The sequence below is a fragment of the Artibeus jamaicensis genome, unplaced genomic scaffold (genome assembly GCF_021234435.1).
Source record: "Artibeus jamaicensis isolate MK-2021 breed Jamaican fruit bat unplaced genomic scaffold, CSHL_Jam_final contig_452, whole genome shotgun sequence".
Lineage (NCBI taxonomy): Eukaryota > Metazoa > Chordata > Mammalia > Chiroptera > Phyllostomidae > Artibeus > Artibeus jamaicensis.
Window position 1 is genome coordinate 19,377,586 of NW_026521837.1, and position 18,138 is coordinate 19,395,723.

An 18,138-nucleotide genomic window follows, 5' to 3' on the forward strand; every position below is an offset into this window, starting at 1 on the left:
TAGTTCTCTGAAGTAGTCACTGCTTTGTCATTAAAACATTTTAAACCCTGTATTTGTCACATTCACCAACCACCTGGTGTGCACCAAGTTCCTGTAAAGAGGAACTAGTTAATTACTAACACCTCCTCACTTCCTGCCTACCTACTTCCCTTTCCTGTCTCTTTGCATACATTGTACTTCCCCCCATCATGTAACATTCAAAGACAAAACAAAGCGGGATGTTCTTGTGCTCTATGCCTTATAAATATAGTTTCTGCTTTTGCATTAGTTTACCATTTTAAAACACACAATTGCTGTTAAAGAAGAAACCAGTTCCTAAATAGTTGCAAAGTGGAAAGAGACAGAATTCGGAATATACCATACACAATGACACGCAAGGAAGAGTTCATAGAAAAAAAAGAGCCAGTGGGAGTCTTTTAAACAAGGGACCAGGAGAATGAAAAACACTAACTGCCAATTTTGTGTTTCCTACACCTACACACAATTAAATCTGGTTAACTCTTTCCATTTCGCCTGAAACTCTCATAATTTTGGAGGCTCATTTGTTTGACTTACCCTGAACCAGGGTTACTTAAATTGCAATTTTTTGAAAGCAATTATCTTTTATAAAATTGAGCACTTTTTTCACTCCTCTATTTCATTTGTTATAAGATTTAGTGACATGCAAAGTTGAATGAGGAAAAGTTGGCAGCTAGATCAAAGTAGCCTTCTTTGAGCAAATTAAATCAGAACGGATCTCTATCTAGTAACTGCAGCATCTTAGCATGTATATATGCCATAACTGCCTAAGGCGACATTTTTGATAAGCAAATAGTGGCTATATATGATTAAGATAATGAACTCCTTGGGAGGAGGAATGCTTACTTCATCAGAAGCCAAATACACACAAAGCAGGGCTATTTCTTCTGCAGTTGCAAATCTTCCAATCTTCTGTCTCTTCAGAAAATCACTCAGTGCCTGTGACCAGAAACCATACCAGACATCAGTGACCTGAGCTGAAGTATGCACTCACCTGCAATTCCTTCTGAGGGTAAAAGGCAGTGAGTCTACAGAGCTATCGCTACCTTGGAGCCATAATCATGCACGATACAAAATATGTGAGAATATCATTACCATCATTAATTGTGGAGTAAGCAGAGCAAGCAGGGCTACAGTCACTGCCCATCCACTCAAACTATTTTGTTATACTGTGAACTACAGACATCGTGAAACATCAGAAAGGTGATATTAAAGAAGAAGGCTTTTTAAAAGTTGTAGTAAAATACACCTAATGTGAAATTTACCAACTCAACCATTTTTAGTTTATTTATTTATTTATTTATTTATTTATTTATTTATTTATTTATTTATTTTTGTTCAAGGACAGTTGTCTCCCTTTCCTCCTACTCCTTCCTAACACCCCACCCACCCTCACCTCCTACCCTCAATCCTACCTCCTTTGACTTTGTCCATAGGTCCTTTATACATGTTCCTTGGTGACTCTTCCCCTATTTTCCCCCATTATCCCTGCCTGCCTCTGGTTACTGTCAGTTTGTCTTTTACTTCAATGTCTCTGGTTATATTTTGCTTGCTTGTTTGTTTTGTTGATTAAATTCCACTTTAGGTGAGATCATATGGTATTTGTCTTTCACTACTTGTCATTTCATTTAGCATAATGCTCTTGACAATTCCATCCATGCTGTCATGAGGGGTAGCAGCTCCTTCTTTCTTTCTGCTGTGTAGTATTCCATTGTGTAAATGTACTATAGCTTTTTTAAATATTTTATTTATTTATTTATTTTTAGAGAGAGGGAAAAGATGGGAAAAGGGGGAAAGAAACATCAGTGTATGGTTGCCTGTCATGCACCCCCAACTGGGGACCTGGCCTGCAACCCAGGCATGTACCCTGACTGGGAATGAAATCAGTGATCCTTTGGCTCCCAGGCCAGCACTCAATCCATGGAACCACACCAGTGGGGACTGTTTTTTGATCCACTCATTTACTGATGGGCCCTTAGGTTGCTTCCAACACTTGGCTATTATAAATTATGAACATTGGGGTACATAGGTTCTTTTGGATTGGTGTTTCAGGGTTCTTAGGGTATAACCCTGGCAGTGGAATTGCTGGTTCAAAAGCCAGTTCTATATTTAGTTTTCTGAGGAAATTCCATACTTTTTTCCACAGTGGCTGCACCAGTCTGCATTCCCACCAATGGTGTACTAGAATTCCCTTTTTTCCACAACCTCATCAGCACTTGTTTGTTAACTTGTTTATGATGGCCATTTTCACTGGCATAAAGTGGCATCTCACTGTGGTTTTATTTTATTATTTTAAAAAATATTTTATTTATTTTTAGAGAGAGGGGAAGGGAAGGAGAAAAAGTGGGAGAGAAACATCAATATGTGGTTGCCTCTCATGTGTCCCCTACTGGGGAACTGGCCTGCAACCCAGGCATGTGCCCTGACTGGGAATTGAACTGGTGACCCTTTGCTTCACAGGCCCGTGCCCGGTCCACTGAGCTACACCGGCTGGGGTTCATTGTGATTTTTATTTGCATCTTGCTGATGGCTAGTGATGCTGAGCATCCTTTAATATGTCTCTGGTCCCTCTGTATGTCCTCCTTGGAGAAGTGTCTGTTCTGGTTCTTTGCTCATTTTTTAACTGGATTGTTTGCCTTCCTGGAGTGGAGTCATGTGAGTTCTTTACATATTACATCAAACCCTTTTCCAAGGTATCATTGGCAAATATATTTTCTCATACGGTTGGTTCCCTTTTCATTGTGCTGATGTTCTCTTTAGCAGCGCTGAAGCTTTTTATTTTGATGAAGCCCCATTTGTTTATTCTTTCCTTTATGCCCCTTACTCTAGGGGACATAACAGTGAAAATATTGCTGCATGAAATATCTGAGATTTTCCTCCCTATGTTCTCCTCTAGGACTTTTCTGGTGTTGTGACCTATGTTTAAGTCTTTTATCCACCTTGAGTTTATTTTTGTGTATAGTGTAAGTTGGTTGTCGAGTTTCGTATTTGTGCATGTAGCTGTCCAGATTTCCCAACACCATTTGTAGAAGAGGCTATTATTACTCCCTTTTAGGCTTCTGCCTTCTTTGACTAATATTAATTGACCTCAGAGTTGGGTTTATTTATGGTCTCTCTGTTCTGTTCCATTGATCTGTCTGTCTGTTCTTATGCCAGTAACAGGCAGTTTTTATTACAGTGGCCTTGTAATATAGTTGGAAATCAGTTATTGTGATCCCTCCTACTTTGTTCTTTCTCAAAATTGCTGTGGCTATTTGGGGTCATTTACGGTTCCATATAAATTTTTGAAATGTTTGTTCTATATCTGTGAAATACGTCATTTTAATAGGAATTGTATTGAATCTATAAATTGCTTTGGGTAAAATGGACATTTTGATGATGTTAATTCTTCCAATCCATGAACATCGTATGTGCTTCTATTTATTTGTGTTTTCCTTAATTTCTTTCTTCATTGTTGTATAGTTTTCTGTGTACAGGTCTTTTACCTCCTTAGTTAGATTTATTCCTAGGTACTTTATTTTTCTTGTTGCTATATGAAATGAAATTTTTTCCTGATTTTTGTTTCTGATATTTCATTGTTAGCATACAAAAATGCCTTTGATTTCTGAACATTGACTTTGTAACCCACTGTTTTGCCAAATTCACTTATTAGGTTGAGTAGTTTTTTTTGTGGAATCTATAGGGTTTTCTATGTCCAATATCTGTCATCTGCAAACAATAACAGTTTTACTTCCTCCTTTCCAATTTGGATGCCTTTTATTTCTTTTTCTTGTCTGCTCTGTGTGGTTAGGACTTTCAATACTATGTTTAATAGAAATGGTAAAGGCAGATATACTTGTCTTGTTCCTGATCTTAGTGGGAAAGCTTTTAGTTTTTGCCTGTTGAATATGAGGTAGGCTGCAGGTTTCTTGTATGTGGCCTTTACTATGTTGACCTATGCCCCCTCTACTCCTACATTGCCAAATATTTTTATCATAAATGGGTGCTGTACCTTATCAAATGCATTTTCTGCATATATTGATATGGTCATGTGATTTTTACATTTCCTTTTGTTTATGTGATGTATTACACTTATTGATTTGGGAGTATTGTACCATCCTCACATCCATTAGATGAATCCCACTTGATCATGGTGTATGATGTATTTGATGTATTGCTGGATGTGGTTTGCCAATACTTTGTTGAGTATTTTAGCATCTATATTTGGCAGCAATATTGGCCTGTAGTTTTCTTTCTTTGTTACGTCTTTATCTGGTTTGGGGATGATGTTGATGCTGGCCCCATAAAAAGAATTTGGGAGTCTTCCTTCTTGGATTTTTTGGAATAGTTTGTGGAGGTAGGGATTAGCTCTTCCTTAAATGTTTTATAAAATTCTCCTGTGAAACCATGCAGCCCAGGGTTTTTCTGTGCTGGGAGTTTTTTGATTACTGCTTTGATTTCACAGCCTGTTATTGGTCTGGTCAGGCTTACTGCTTCTTCTTGATTCAGTTTTGGAAGATTACGTGTTTCTAGAAATTTATCCATTTTACCCAGGTTTTCAAACTTCTTGGCATATAGTTCTTTGTAGTAATTTCTTACAATCCTTTGTATTTCTGTGGGATCAGTTGTAATCTCTCTCTTTTCATTTCTGATTGTGTTTATTTGGGTCCTCTCTCCTTTTTTCTTGATGAGCCTGCTTAAAGGCTTGTCGATTTTGTTTATCTTTTCAAAACAGCTCCTGAATTTACTGATCCTTTGAATTGTTTTTTAGTCTCTATGTCATTTAATTCTGCTCTGATCTTGGTTATTTCCTTCCTTCTAATTGCTCTGAGCTGTCTTTGTTGTTCCTCCAGTTCTTGTAGGTGTAGGGCTAGGTTGTTGTTTGAAATGTTTCTGTCTTTTTAAGGTAGGACTGTGTCACTATGAACTTCCCTCTCAGGATTGCCTTCGCTGTGTCCCATAAGTTTTGGACTTTTGTGTGTTCATTTTCATTTGTTTCCAGAAACTTTTGTATTTCTTCCTTGATCTCATTATTAACCCATTCATTGTTTAATAGCATGCTAATCAATCTCTATAAATTTGAGTGTTTTTGAGTTTTTTTCCTTGAGGTTGGTTTCTAGTTTCAGGCCCTTGTGGTCCAAGAAATTGCTTGATATGATTTCAGTTTTCTTGAATTTGTTGAGGCCTTTTTTGGTGTTCTACCATGTGGTCTATCTTTGCAAGTGTTTCCTGTGCATTTGAAAAGAATGTGTATTTTGCTTCTTTGGGATTAAAGGCCCTCTGTATATCAGTTAAGTCCATTTGATCTTGGGCATTGTTTAATGCCAGAACATCCTTGTTAATATTTTGTTTGGAAGATCTGTCCATTATTGACAGTTGGGGCATTAAACTCCCCTAGTAGAACTGTGTGGCTGTCTATATCTTTCTTGAAGTCTTCCAAGATTTTTCTTATATATATGGGTGCCCCTACATTGGGTACATATATGCTTATAATCTTTGTGTATTCTTTACAAATTCTTCCCTTGAGTATTATGAAGTATCCTTCTGTGTCTCTTTTTATGGCCTTTGTTTTGAAATCTATTTTGTTTGATACAGGTATTGCTACACCAGCTTTTTCTTTCCTGTCCATCTGCTTGGAATATTTTTTTCTAACTCTTCATTTTCAGTCTGTGTGGGTCTTTTGTTCCGAGGTGGGTCTCTTATAGGCAGCATATGTGTGGGTCATGTTTTCTTATCCATTCAGCTGCCCTGAACGTCTTTGGATTGGAGCATTTAATCCATTAACATTTAAGCTTATTATTGAGAGGTACTTATTCATTTTTCTCCCTTGATGCCTGTGTTCCTCTCTCTCACACTTTTATTTCGTGTTCTTAAAGCATCCCTTTAACATATCTTGCAGTGCCAGTTTCATGGAGGTGTGTCCTTTCAGCCTTCTTTTGTCTGGGAAGCTCCTTATTTGGCCTTCCATTGTAATTGGGAGCCTTGCTGGGTACAGTAATCTCGGTTGCAGGACTTTGGTTTTCATTACTTGGAATACTTCATGGCATTCCCTTCTGGCTTGGAGCATTTCCATTGAGAAGTCAGCTGCTAGCCTTATTGGGGCTCCTTTGTATTTTATCTCCTGTTTCTCCCTCGCTGCCTTTAATATTCTCTCTTTGTCCTAAAACTTGGCATTTTAATTATGATGTGTCTTGGAGTGGGCCTCTTTGGGTTCATCTTAATTGGGACCCTCTGTGCTTCCTGAATTTCTGTGGCTCTTCTCCTCTTCAGGTTCAGGAAGTTTTTTGCTGTTATTTTTTTCATACAAGTTTTCTATCCCTTGCTCCTTTTCTTCTCCTTCTGGTATTCTTATGATCCAAATGTTGTTGCATTTCATGTCGCCCTGAAGTTCCCTTCAGCTATCTTCAAATTTTTTGAGTCTTTCTTTGTGCAGTTGCTGTACCTGGGTATTTCTATCTACTTTGTCTTCCAGCTCACTAATTCGTTCCTCTTCTTCATCCAGCCTCCTTGTAATTCCTTGTAGTGTATTTCAGATATTTTATTCTCCATTTCTTCTGTGTTCTTGTTTATACTTTCTATTTCCTTTTTCATACTGTTGTAGTTCCCACTCAATTCCTTGTAGCGGTCTTTGAGTTCCTGGAGCAACCTTATAACCATTCTTTTGAATTCTATATCTGATAGTTTTCTTCTTCAACTTCATTTAGCTCTTTTACTGAGTGGTCTTCCATTCCTTTTGACTGGAGGTTCTTTCTTTGCCTCCCCATTTTAGGTGACCCTTTTTGTTTGTTTCTGAGATTCCACATGGCCTGCTTTGCCTACTGGCTTTGTTGGCTAAACTTTTGTGGTAGGGTTTATGTGGGACTCAGTGATGTGGTCTCTTTGATCTCCTTGTCTGGATGCTCTACAGTTCCCCTTTCTTGTTTGTGTGGGCTCTCTTGTTAAACTTGGGCTGTTCCTGTTGGTGGGTTGTCCCTTCCAGCAGATTGACTGGTGTTCACAACTCCCACCTTGTCTTGTATGGTGTTGTACAGGTTTTGGTTAACAGAGCAATATTACCAGACCACCAAACCTATGCCAGCAAAACAAAACAAAACAAAACAACTCCCCTCAAAAAAAAAAAAACCCCTCTACCACATCAGCAGTCTCTACTGCAATAGAACTAATGTTAATAAATGTGAAGAGGGATTGCAAATATTATATGGTATGACAAAAGAAATATAAGATGACTAGAAGAGAAGAAAATGTTGTGTGGTAAGAGAGAGGAGAATTGATAAGAGTTGGGCTGGCACTGAGGTGAAGTAAGGGAGAGAGCAAAATGTACAACATAAGTAAAACACAAAAGGGTGATGGGAACAATGGGGTAAGAAGAGGGAAGTGCACACTATGAGTTTTGAAGGAAAATTGAAAAGGTGCTGGACTGACAGAAGCAAAATTGCAGGAAACCTACAGCAGGGTCCATAGCAACACCAGTGGAATGAAATTAATAAAGGTGGAATGGGAATAAGAATATTGGAGAGAGTGAAAAGTGAATGTGAGAAGTCTACAATAAAGAAAAACGATTTGAGAGGATAGGGGCAGCGAGCCAATAAGAATGAGGAGTAAAGCCCAGGTTGAGGGAGGGGGGAAGAAGAGAGAGGAAAAGGGGGGAGAGAGAAAATAATGAGATAAAATTTCTTACTCAAGTGGTGCGGGGCAGGGTGAGGGCTAAATGGAGTAAGACAGTGGGAGGGCATTCTATGGGATTTAAAGTACTAACAAGCAGAGAACCAATAGGAGGTCCTTTGGAGAAGTATAGCAATAACTGTGATATTGCACCCAACTAGCCACTTTTTATAAAAGGTGAAAAATACACAAGACTCTTATTAGAAGGAAAAAGGAATGTGAGCTGACTTTAGAAAGCAGAGCGCTTATGTGAGGTTAGATGGTGAAATACAGTGAGAGTAAGGGATGGAAACTTGGCCTAGTGTGTGAGAGAATAGAGTTAACCACAACTGTAATCAAGCCCAGGAAGACAGTGAAATGGATAAAGACCAGGGAAAGGTGCTGTGTGGGATTTGGAATAACAATAATATGATAAGAAATATATAATGTGAATAAGAAGAATAAAAAGTAAAAGGCCAAGAGTAGTGTGTTACTGGAATATGATTAAAGTGAAAGAAGAAAAATTAAAATGCAATATGAGAGGGAGAATAAAGAAAACCAATCAAACAATGAAATCAAACAAAGAAAACCAAAAAAACTAATTAAATGGAAAATACAAGATAAAAATAAGATACAATGCAAAATAAAAATAAAAATAAAATGCAAGTTCTGAAAGAGAGTAAAGTGAAATTTGTCTCAGCTGTTGGTGTTCGCCTTCTGATTTCTTTCTGAATCTGTCTTTGTTCTTCTCCCAGCTCCAGGTCTTTTTGTCTTACACTTGGAAAAACAAAATATTCTCCTGCTGACTTTCAACCTGCTAGGCGGGTTTTGCCGGTCTTCCCGATGCTACAGGCAGAGGGAGCTGGGCTCCATTTTTTTCCTTTCCTTTGGTTCCCCCAGGACAGGGGCTGAGTCTGGTCCACAATAATCGCAGGTGCCCAGTTTCCAGCCCACACCCTCAGAGCGCTGTGCGGCCCATACTGTCCACTCGGCACATATGCACCAGGCCAGCGCCTCTAACACACCTCGTTGTGCAACCCTTTGATTAGTGCGTGAGGTGCCGAGTGGGAGCAAACTGCACTCCTTTCCCTCCCTCTTTGTTAGCCTAGGCGCTATGCACTGTGCACACTAAGTTCCTTCGGCTCAGTTCAGTTCTCCTGTTGAATTAAGACTCTCTGGGCTCTGCTACCTCTCTGAGGCCCTGCTGCTCCCCTTTGATCAAATCTGTGTGGTGTCCTGAGTGGGAGCAAATCACATCCCACTCCTCCCTCTTCCCTGGGCTGGCGCTGAGCACGAGAGTTCCTAGCACAGTGGCTGAGAACCTCTTTTGAGTGAATTCCCCTTGGTTGCGGATGGCCATTCCTAACAAGCACCTGGCTTTTTTTTTTCCCCACACAGACCAACTCTCTTACCAATGCACGGATTATCTGGGTCACAGCCAGTCGAAGCCCATCTCTTCTCCAATCTCCAGGTGTCACCTGGCTCCCCAATTTCTCTGGCACTGTCCTGGCCAGTGCCCACTGTCCCAGCTGGGGTACACTGCTGGCTGTGTGTCTCTTACTGCGTCTTTATCCCCCCAGTGACTTTAAGCATCCAGGTCTCTCTGCTGGCTCCTGTCTGTGACTTCCCCACTCTGAGAAGGGAGGGAGCTGCTAAGTTGCAATCCCTGCCCTGGCCCTCCTCCAAAGCTCCTGCAGCAGCCTTGCTCTTTGGCCCAGGGCCCAGGGACCTTCCCTTCAGCCTACAAATCTCCTTAGTGTCTGTCTCTAAGCATCCTCCTCTACAACGTTTGGCTTCCAAGCTTCATATCCTGAACTATTATTCTCAACAGCACTGCATATAGGAGTTATTCAGTTCATGCTTGTGATTATTGGCAAAATTGCCATAGTGCAGAAGAAGTAGTATAACTCTGGAGTTGAATGGCCCAAGGATATCCTGGTTCTGTTATGCGTTAGCTATGTGGCCTTGGTGTGTTGCATCTCAACCACTTTTAAACATAAAAAAGAACCTCACCCGAGGATATGTTCATTGCTTTTAAAGGGAGAAACAGGGAGGGAGAGAGACATTGATCAGTCGTCTTCCTTATGCTCCCTGACTGGGGACCAAACCTGCAGCCTAGGTATGTGCACTGACCAGGGATCAAACATGCAAACTTTTGGTGTACAGAATGATGCTCTAAACACCCGAGCCACCTGGCCAGGGCTCATCTTAACCATTTTTAAATGTACAGTTCGGTGGTGTTAAGTACAGTACCCTGTTGTGACACCAGTCTCCAGATCTCTGTTCATCTTGCCAAACCCAGTGAACAGCAACTCCCCAGTCCCACCCACCAGCCCACCATTCCCAATGGTGGGAATGGCACCCACCATTCCACTTTCTGACTCTGAATTTGTCTACTTCAGGTGAGGAAGAGGGCGTTTTCTCACCAGAAGACAAACACATTTAAAAGAATAGATATACCTACCGCTTCAGGATTTGGCCTGGCTTGTATTCTTTCTTGTAGAGATGGGGTATCAACTGTTCCTAAATCAAAGGGAGACATTCAGCTTCGTTACTTACTTTAACTGAAAAAAGAAATCGACAATTAAACTTCTTTTCCATGTGATATGACAATCAGTGAAATCCTTCTCCATGACTTCTTCCGCCTGCCTACCTTTTTATTTAATAGGCTTAGAACCTCTTTAATAACATTATATGACTTTTAAAATGCAGACTATAGTTCTTTGTGATGCTAGGCAAATACTCTGGGTGAATAGCCCAGCATTCCCAATATATACGAGTATATACAAGGTCCAGCAGAAGTAATGTCTGTTTGAGTGTAGTTGGTAGGGTAATAAAATGGGTGCAATAATTTACAGTGTGAATTTGAACATTTCACCTAAAATGTCACATGTTGTGCTTCCGTGTGATATTGTTATGTTACAGAATTACATGCTTATGGTTTTGTAATAAAAAAGGGCATTATTTGGGCTGGACCCTGTATTTCAGTCACATTACATTAACATGATACTTTATGGATTTTAAGCACGTTTGCATGTATTATCCCAATCCATCCTCACAATCACCCTGAGATGCAGCCACAATCGTAGAAGCCCTTCGCCAGTGCGAGGACCCAGACCGCCTCGGCTCCCTCGGAGCCGTTCTTGTTGTCGGGTTTGCTCCGGAGATCCGGAGGGACAGCTCCATGACTGTCCTGAGGGACTCAGGTGTTCTAAATTTCCCTCCTCATCTCGCCTATTTTCATTGGTTTCAGATTTCTATTTTTATCCCTGTCTCATGTTTCTCATCAAAAATATAATTTGAAATTGTTTCACTTAAAAAAATGAATGACACTAAAAAGTCTTAAATTCCACTCAGTTCAGGTTCCTACAGAGCAAGTTTCTCAGACTTTTTTGTTTACTTATGTGTCTGTAAACTCTCCGTAGAGGGCTGTTTTTTCCCTGTGATGGTACTCCAGGGGTCACATGATCTTTCTAAGATCGTAATAAATGATTTTCCAGTCATATCTTCAGCTTCAGCTTTAGACCATGCTCCCGAGAATGCCACAGATGTGATGCTTCCTTGGGAACCACTTCTTAGTTTTACCATCATTTGCCATTTCTCTGGAGAGGCTGGGAATCTTCAAAATCAGCAAATCCTGGCTGTTTTTGGTTAACAGCCCCTATTTTAGTTTCTCTGTCTCCTCACATTTTACTATAAGCGGGCAGCACTTTTGAATACGCTGGGTGGAAACTGCCTTAGCTGGATAACCCAGTTCATTGGAGTGTTTTCTACCTTCCATGTTACTGCAGGGAATAGTTAAAAAACTTTCTGAAACCGCGTAACAAAGGTCCCCTTGTATCAGTTTTCAATAGTATTTCCTCACTTCTCTCATCAATAGCCTCCTTAAAGTACATTCTCCCAGCTGTGCTCAAGGCACCTGCGTCCTTCACTTAAAGGATTAAGCACAAACAAACAAACAGCAATTCATAGACACAGACAACAACCTAGTGGTTACCAGAGAGGAAGGAGGGTGGTGGGAGCTGGAGGAGGGTGTAGGGGGGATACAGGGTGGAGGGAAGGAGGCTTGACTTGGGGTGGTGAACACACCATACAATCTGCAGATGACATGTCATAGCACCGCATGCCTGAAACCTATTTAATTCTATTTGCTGTGTCCATGGCACAGACCGACAGACACGCTGTGCCACAGTCTGCACGAGCCTGGTGTTGGAGAGTTGTGACTGCACCACCTCCAGTGCCATCCCAGACATGACCGTTCCCAGTCAGGTTTTCTTCTGTGACTGGCTCAGTGAGTCACGCTGGTTCCTTGTTCCAGAGAGTTTGAAACCTATTTTCCAAGCTCCTGGAAAGTCCAGCTGCTAAAACTCCCCTATTTTTCCAAATCATTTTGCCATTTATTCCATTTGGTAAATAGCACCAAAAATAGCTGGACTCCACATACCAGCAGTATGTAAAACCCAGTGAAACTGTCTCCTGTGTGTCCCTGTTTTTTGTTAGTGTTACCTATGTTTACCTCTCTAGTCAAAAAAAAAAAAACCCAAAACAAAACTAAGCAGGACACCTCAATCATGGAGATTCCATAGCTTGCAGGGTATCTGGTGGTGTTCACCCTGAGGGGAGACCTTGACAGAGACATCAGGTCCCCTGTGGGGCGGGCCAAATCACAGGCATACCTCGTTTTATTGCGCTCCACTTTATTGTGTCTCGCACCTGTTAAATCTTTTACAAATGGACTGCAAGACCCTCCTCCAGCAAAAAGATTAAGAGTTGCTTTACTGCCGTGGTCCGGAACGCACCCTCGGCACCCCTGAGGTATGTCCGCATGGTACACAGTTTTCTCCATCAACTGCCTCCCCAAATGCTGGCATGCCCTTCAGGTTTTGAAAGGTACCACAGGTAACTGTGAAACTATATCCCTCCCCAACTCCTGAGTACCAGCTGTGAACTACTGAGAGAGACTTTGATCCTGCATATGCAGTGTTTAATTTCTTTTCAGAGACAAAGTAAATAATTGTTTACAGGCACCTTGTATTCATTTGGGGTGGGTGGAGCCAGGTGGAAGGCCACATCTACTTAATAGACGTGCCCACAGTGACTAAGAGAAGAAGTTATTCCCGAGAAATAATGTATTGAATGCTTTCGTTTAGAGAAATGGAATGTCCTTACTACAGATAATGAGTTTTGCTTTTCTTCTTTCCTCTATATGAGAGGTCAGCATACCTTTTGGTAAACCTTTGTAGCTTTGAGAAACATTTGGTGTGTTACAACTACTCAGCTCTGCCTGAGTGGGGGTCCCTGCCAACACACAGCAGACTGGGTGCAGATGGGTGCCCACAGAACTGTATTCACAAAACAGGTGGTGGCCAGATTTGGCCTGCAGGCCCTTGTTTGCTGACCCCCCCCCCTTTTTATAGCACCAAGGAAGGTGTTAATCCCTCCTTTTAATTTATGGGCCACCCCAGGTGATTTACAGGACTCAGCAGCTCCCTGTCCTCTGAAAAGCTCCTCTTAACTTTCTTCCCGCCATCCTAACAGTACGTCCATGTTCCCTCTTCCCCCTGAAAAGGTCATCCCAGACACCAAGACCTGGCCGGTGCTGTCTCTTAACCTTGTGGTTTGGAATTGCCTCATGCACATAAGTAACGTTAACCCCTTTGCATCTGTGGCTTATTCCTAATGACTTAGCCTCTCTATCCCAATTATCTTAATAAGCCTGTGCTCTTTTCTTTTGAACTTTTCCCAATGAGAGGGCACAATAAAACATGGAGTAAACAAGCTTATGTAGATCTCTCCCACAGTGGCAACCAGATGTCGGCAAGGACAAGATCACAGCCCCACGGGGCGGAACTCACCTGGGCACACACAGTTGCACCTGATTCCCTGCTGGATGAAGTCTGCCGCCACGGCCTTGGTGAGGCCAATCACGGCCGCCTTGGTTGTGCTGTACACACATCTGTTCACCATTCCTGGGGGTGGGGGAGGGTTTGACAATTGAAGGAATAAAAAAAAAAACAGTCTCCTTTAGAAAGGGGGCACAGAGAAGTGTCCCAGTGACCACTGCCAGGGTTTCTTCCCCAAGTAGGGCCCAGACCCAGTGTTCTCTGTGAGGCAGTCCCCACGGCCGCAGGCAGATACCTCCTGGCGCTGTGACGGCACTTTGCCCAAAGCTCTCTCTGTCCTGAGACTGTCACACTGTGGGAAGCGTGTGTTTGCCTGACACTCACTCCCGTTAGGACTGGGAATTCTCCGGGAGCAGAGGCACTTAGTGAGTGTTAATACAACCTTTTCTGATTAATTGAATGGGTAAATGTTTCCTTCCCCCTCTTGATTCCTTCTTCCCGCTCTTGATTTTCATCTCCATATTCATTAGGAGAAATAAAAGGACAAAGCAAAAATTCTTTTATTTCATTTTATGACTGGCTGACATCTCAGGCAAAAGGACTGTAATTTAGGAACGCAAAACCGGTTTCTAAGAAGCGGTGCCGGAGCTGGGCGTTGGGTTTATGATTTGGGCTGCGCTCCTTCCCTCAGCTCGGAGGGCGGCGTGTGGGTGTGCGCGTCACCCCGGAGCAGGCCTACCTTTGATGCTGGAAGCCACAGACGACATGTTGATAATGTTGCCAGATTTCTGAGCAAGCATCTGCCAAAAGAAAACCATTTTTAAGGAATGCCACTCTGCAGGCTAAAAATACGACCTCGTTCAAAGATCTGCATTTACTTAGGGCTCTCAGAACCATCCCGTTAGCTGTGAACACCGAGTGCCGTAGGCAGTCATAACGGGAGCTGGGAGCTGGGAGCCGGTGGCTTGCGCTGCCGTCCCAGGCAGGAACGGTTCCCAGGGCATTACCACCTTCCTGGGCATAAGAGCGTTGGCAAGACCGAGAATGAACTGTGAGCTAAGTGGAAGGCAAATGAATGGTGATCCTTACGGCGTGTTCCTGATGTCGGAATACTCTCACTTCCATTCAACACAGGATTTGTTGAATTCCTACCGTGGTCGGGCGTTGCGCTAGGTCCGAGAGATACGAAGGTAAAGGACACGGTGTCTGCCTGTAGGCAGCTGCCAGTCTGATTGGAGTGGCTGATCTAACCCACCTCCAGCGACAGCAGAGACCTTCACAGAGAAGAGGGTGGTGGTGGGAAGAGACCACCCATCCCGGCTGCGGGACACCCAGAACTGGCTCTTCAGGAGGAAATATGTGGGTTGATTGTTGAAAACTAGAGTGTTAGACAAATAAAAGAGAAGGGTGTTTGAAGGAGAGGGAACCCTAAAGGGCTCTGTGGAGGAACTGGGAGGCGGGGATGGGTCTGGCTGCAGGGCAGGGTGTGGGAGGGGTGAGGCCTCAGGGGCCACCAGGGCGAACTGCAGGCATCTGGGCTTCACCCGGAAGGCAATGCAGTGGTGAGAATGGAGGGTTTAAGGCAGAGGAGGAGCGGTATGTTCAGATCTGGGGGTGCAAAGATGGCTCTGGTGTCCTGTGGAGGAGGCCCCTGGGTGCTGAGGCAGTGATTTAGGAAAGGGGGTGATAAAAGCAGAAACGCAGACATGTCTGGGTAACGGAGGAGGAGGTGGCTGAGGGAGCAGGGGGAGGACTTGGTAAACGGCTACATGCGGCCTCCCCCAACTACAGAAGCGTTCCCGAGGGACACCTCCCTCAGAACACCTCCGCCAGCGTGTGAACCCCCTGAAAGGAGGGTCTGTGGCCGTTCTGTCCTTGCAGACAGGGTGCACAGCAGGTGGTCAATACCACGGTGAGCCAAGATAAAGTGTAGATTGCTGGGTCCTGCCCCAACCCTAAAGGAACATGTAATGAAACAGCTGCTATGAGTTACAAAGCTTTCAAATGACCTTTATATGTTATTAATTATAACATGTATGTATGTTTTCAAGATAATACATGTATGGACAAGGACACGGGTACCCAGGAATGTTTTGGGGGGAGAAGCAAGATGGGGGGAGAATTCCTGCCTTATGGGCACTAACTCCTCACTAAATCAGAGGCTGAGGCAATGACCATGAGGAACCGGGGGAGACAGGAATGTGGCGAAGAGTTCAAGTTGGGCGAAATGAAAGAACCAATGAAAGAGCAGAAGAAAAAACTGTATGCTCTGTACCATGAGAACCAGGAGAAAAGCTGCTAAAAGAAGTCTCCAGAGAACAAAAACGACTCCTGCTGGGATGCGTGCGTTTCTGCAGCAGCTTTCAGACAAGGAGGTGCCGGCTTGGGAAGGCGGACGACTGGCTGGACCCAAGGTGAGGTTGCAAGACCATGTTTCCTTATGGTATGCTTCCCACGTGGACACTTAGTACTAACTGTACCTGAGAGCAGATTCTAAAGCAACCCCAAGGCGTTGTGCTGGGTGGACTAACGGGACACGCGGAGAGCCTGAAGTCAAGAAAAATGGCAGGGAGAAAATGTTCAGCCCAACTTGTCTGTCTGTGCAGTGAAGACTATAATAATGCAGTGGGGTCCACACGCACACACACCTGGACAGTACAAGGGTGTTGAAAACCAAGCCTTAAAATTATTATTATCAAATTTAGGAAATAGCATAGCTCATTTTTATTCACTTTATTGTCCAGTTTTATTGAGCTGTCATTTCTTATATAACCCATTTTTAATACATATAGAACACACAGCCCAATTTAATATATAAAGATGGGCTATGAAGTTCCCTCTCCAATCCTCTGAAATGCAGTAACTTGGGTAAAACTTTAGGAGATGGTGGTGCTGCCCCTTGTCACCTGCACTATCCTTTCAACCCAGGTCTCTCTGCTGATTCTGGAGCCCTCGGCCCTTGTCCCCTTCCATTCTGCCTTCTCAACCAGCGCAGCACCTGCCGTCACTGTGTGGATGCTCTTCCTGGCTCCCCACGCGTGCAACAGTCCTCTCTGGCAAGGGCAGCTCTAACGTGAAGTGCCTGGTACATACTGATGCCACAATACATAGGAAGATGTCCCAGAAACTCAGGCGGGGGCTAGAAAGATCTCTAAAGATTCCCTCTAGCTTCATCCCACTCTGGCCCAGCCCTTCTCTTCCCACTGACCAGAGCTCAGCCCCTAACGTAGACAGATGTTGGCTTCTGGGTCTTCAGTGATTCCACACCTGACCTCCAACTGGATGGACGAGCTAGATTTGCATATTTATTCAACAAATGTCCATAAAACAGTATGGAATTTTATCAGAAAAATAAAAATTGACCTGCCTTTTGACCCAGCAATTCCACTGCTAGGATTATATCCTAAGAATCCTAAAACATCAATTTCAAAGAACCTATGCACCACAATGTTCATAGCAGCACAATTTACAATAGCCAAGAGCTGGAAGCAACCTAGGTGCCCATCAGTAAATGAATGGATCAAAAATTGTGGTACATATACACAATGGAATTCTATGCAGCAGAGAGAAAGAAGGAGCTACTACCCTTTGCAACAACATGGATGGAACTGGAAAGCATTATGCTGAGTGACATAGGCCAAGTGTTGAAAGACAAATACCATATGATCTCACCTTTAACAGGAAGCTAAACAACAAAACTAACAAGCAAGCAGAATAAAAACAAAGACACTGAAATAGAGAACAAGAGGACAGTGACCAGAGGGGAGAGGGAAGAGAATTTAAGGGGGAAAAAGGGGGAAGGGATTTGGAGGAACAAACAGGAAGGACACAGGGATGAGGACTAAGGGGGGTGGAAATGGGAGGGAGGTGAGGAGCACGGGGTGGGGGGGCTGGGATTGGAGAAATAGACAAAAAACTGTACTTGAAAAATAACTAAATAAAATTTAAAAAAAGAAAAACAAACAAACAAACAAACAACAACAAAAAACAAATGTCTTCTGAGCACCTCTACGCGCTGGGAGCCCTTCTAAGGTACAGCAAAGGGTTAAAAGTTCCACATATCCAAATTACTGCCATAACAGATTTTCTCTTCCGTTCCATAGTGGACCTTGGATTGTGCATGACCTCTTCTTACAGTGTTTTCAGCTCGTTCTCTGCCTTTCGACTGGTCTTCCAGTTTTGGAGTGGTTTTCTGTCTGTCTACCCATGAACAAACATTTCCCACGACAGTGCCTATGTTTTGTCCATCTGATGTTTCAGATCCGCCCAGGCTCCAATCCTGGCCTCCCCTGGAGAGTTCCAACCTGGCACATGTGCCCCACGGTTACCAAACACAGAGGGTCCTAGACAATGAGGTCTGGAAGGGGCTGCCTAGTCTAGCACCCTCATTAAAAAAAAAAGATGCTGAGAGGGTGCAAGTGCTGTCTCCCAGTTTACACGGTGAGTTAGGGGCAAAGGTCAGGCCATACCTAACTAAGGTCTTCTGAGGACAGGGCTACATCTAACCAGTGGCACTGACTCCTGATTCTCCACCCCCATCATTAATGTCTCGTGGGATTTTTATTTAAACAAATGAGTGTTACTGGCTCATGGATTATTAAGATGCTTTAAATCGTAGACAGTCATTAATGTACAAGTTAGTGTTTGATATTTTAAG

At 43.0% G+C, this 18,138-nt stretch overlaps 1 protein-coding gene across 2 annotated transcripts in view; it reads right to left on the reverse strand.

Annotated features, from left to right (window-relative positions):
• The window catches only part of BDH2 (3-hydroxybutyrate dehydrogenase 2), a 29,100-nt gene that overhangs the window by 1,938 nt on the left and 9,024 nt on the right, over positions 1–18,138 (reverse strand). For both annotated transcript variants that reach the window (XM_037167916.2, XM_053666426.1), the window contains exons 6-9: positions 14,221–14,281; positions 13,494–13,607; positions 10,103–10,161; positions 865–957 (exon numbers count right to left, since the gene is read on the reverse strand). In XM_037167916.2, the coding sequence (XP_037023811.1) occupies positions 865–957; positions 10,103–10,161; positions 13,494–13,607; positions 14,221–14,281 (327 nt within the window). The remainder of the gene's footprint in view (positions 1–864; positions 958–10,102; positions 10,162–13,493; positions 13,608–14,220; positions 14,282–18,138) is intronic.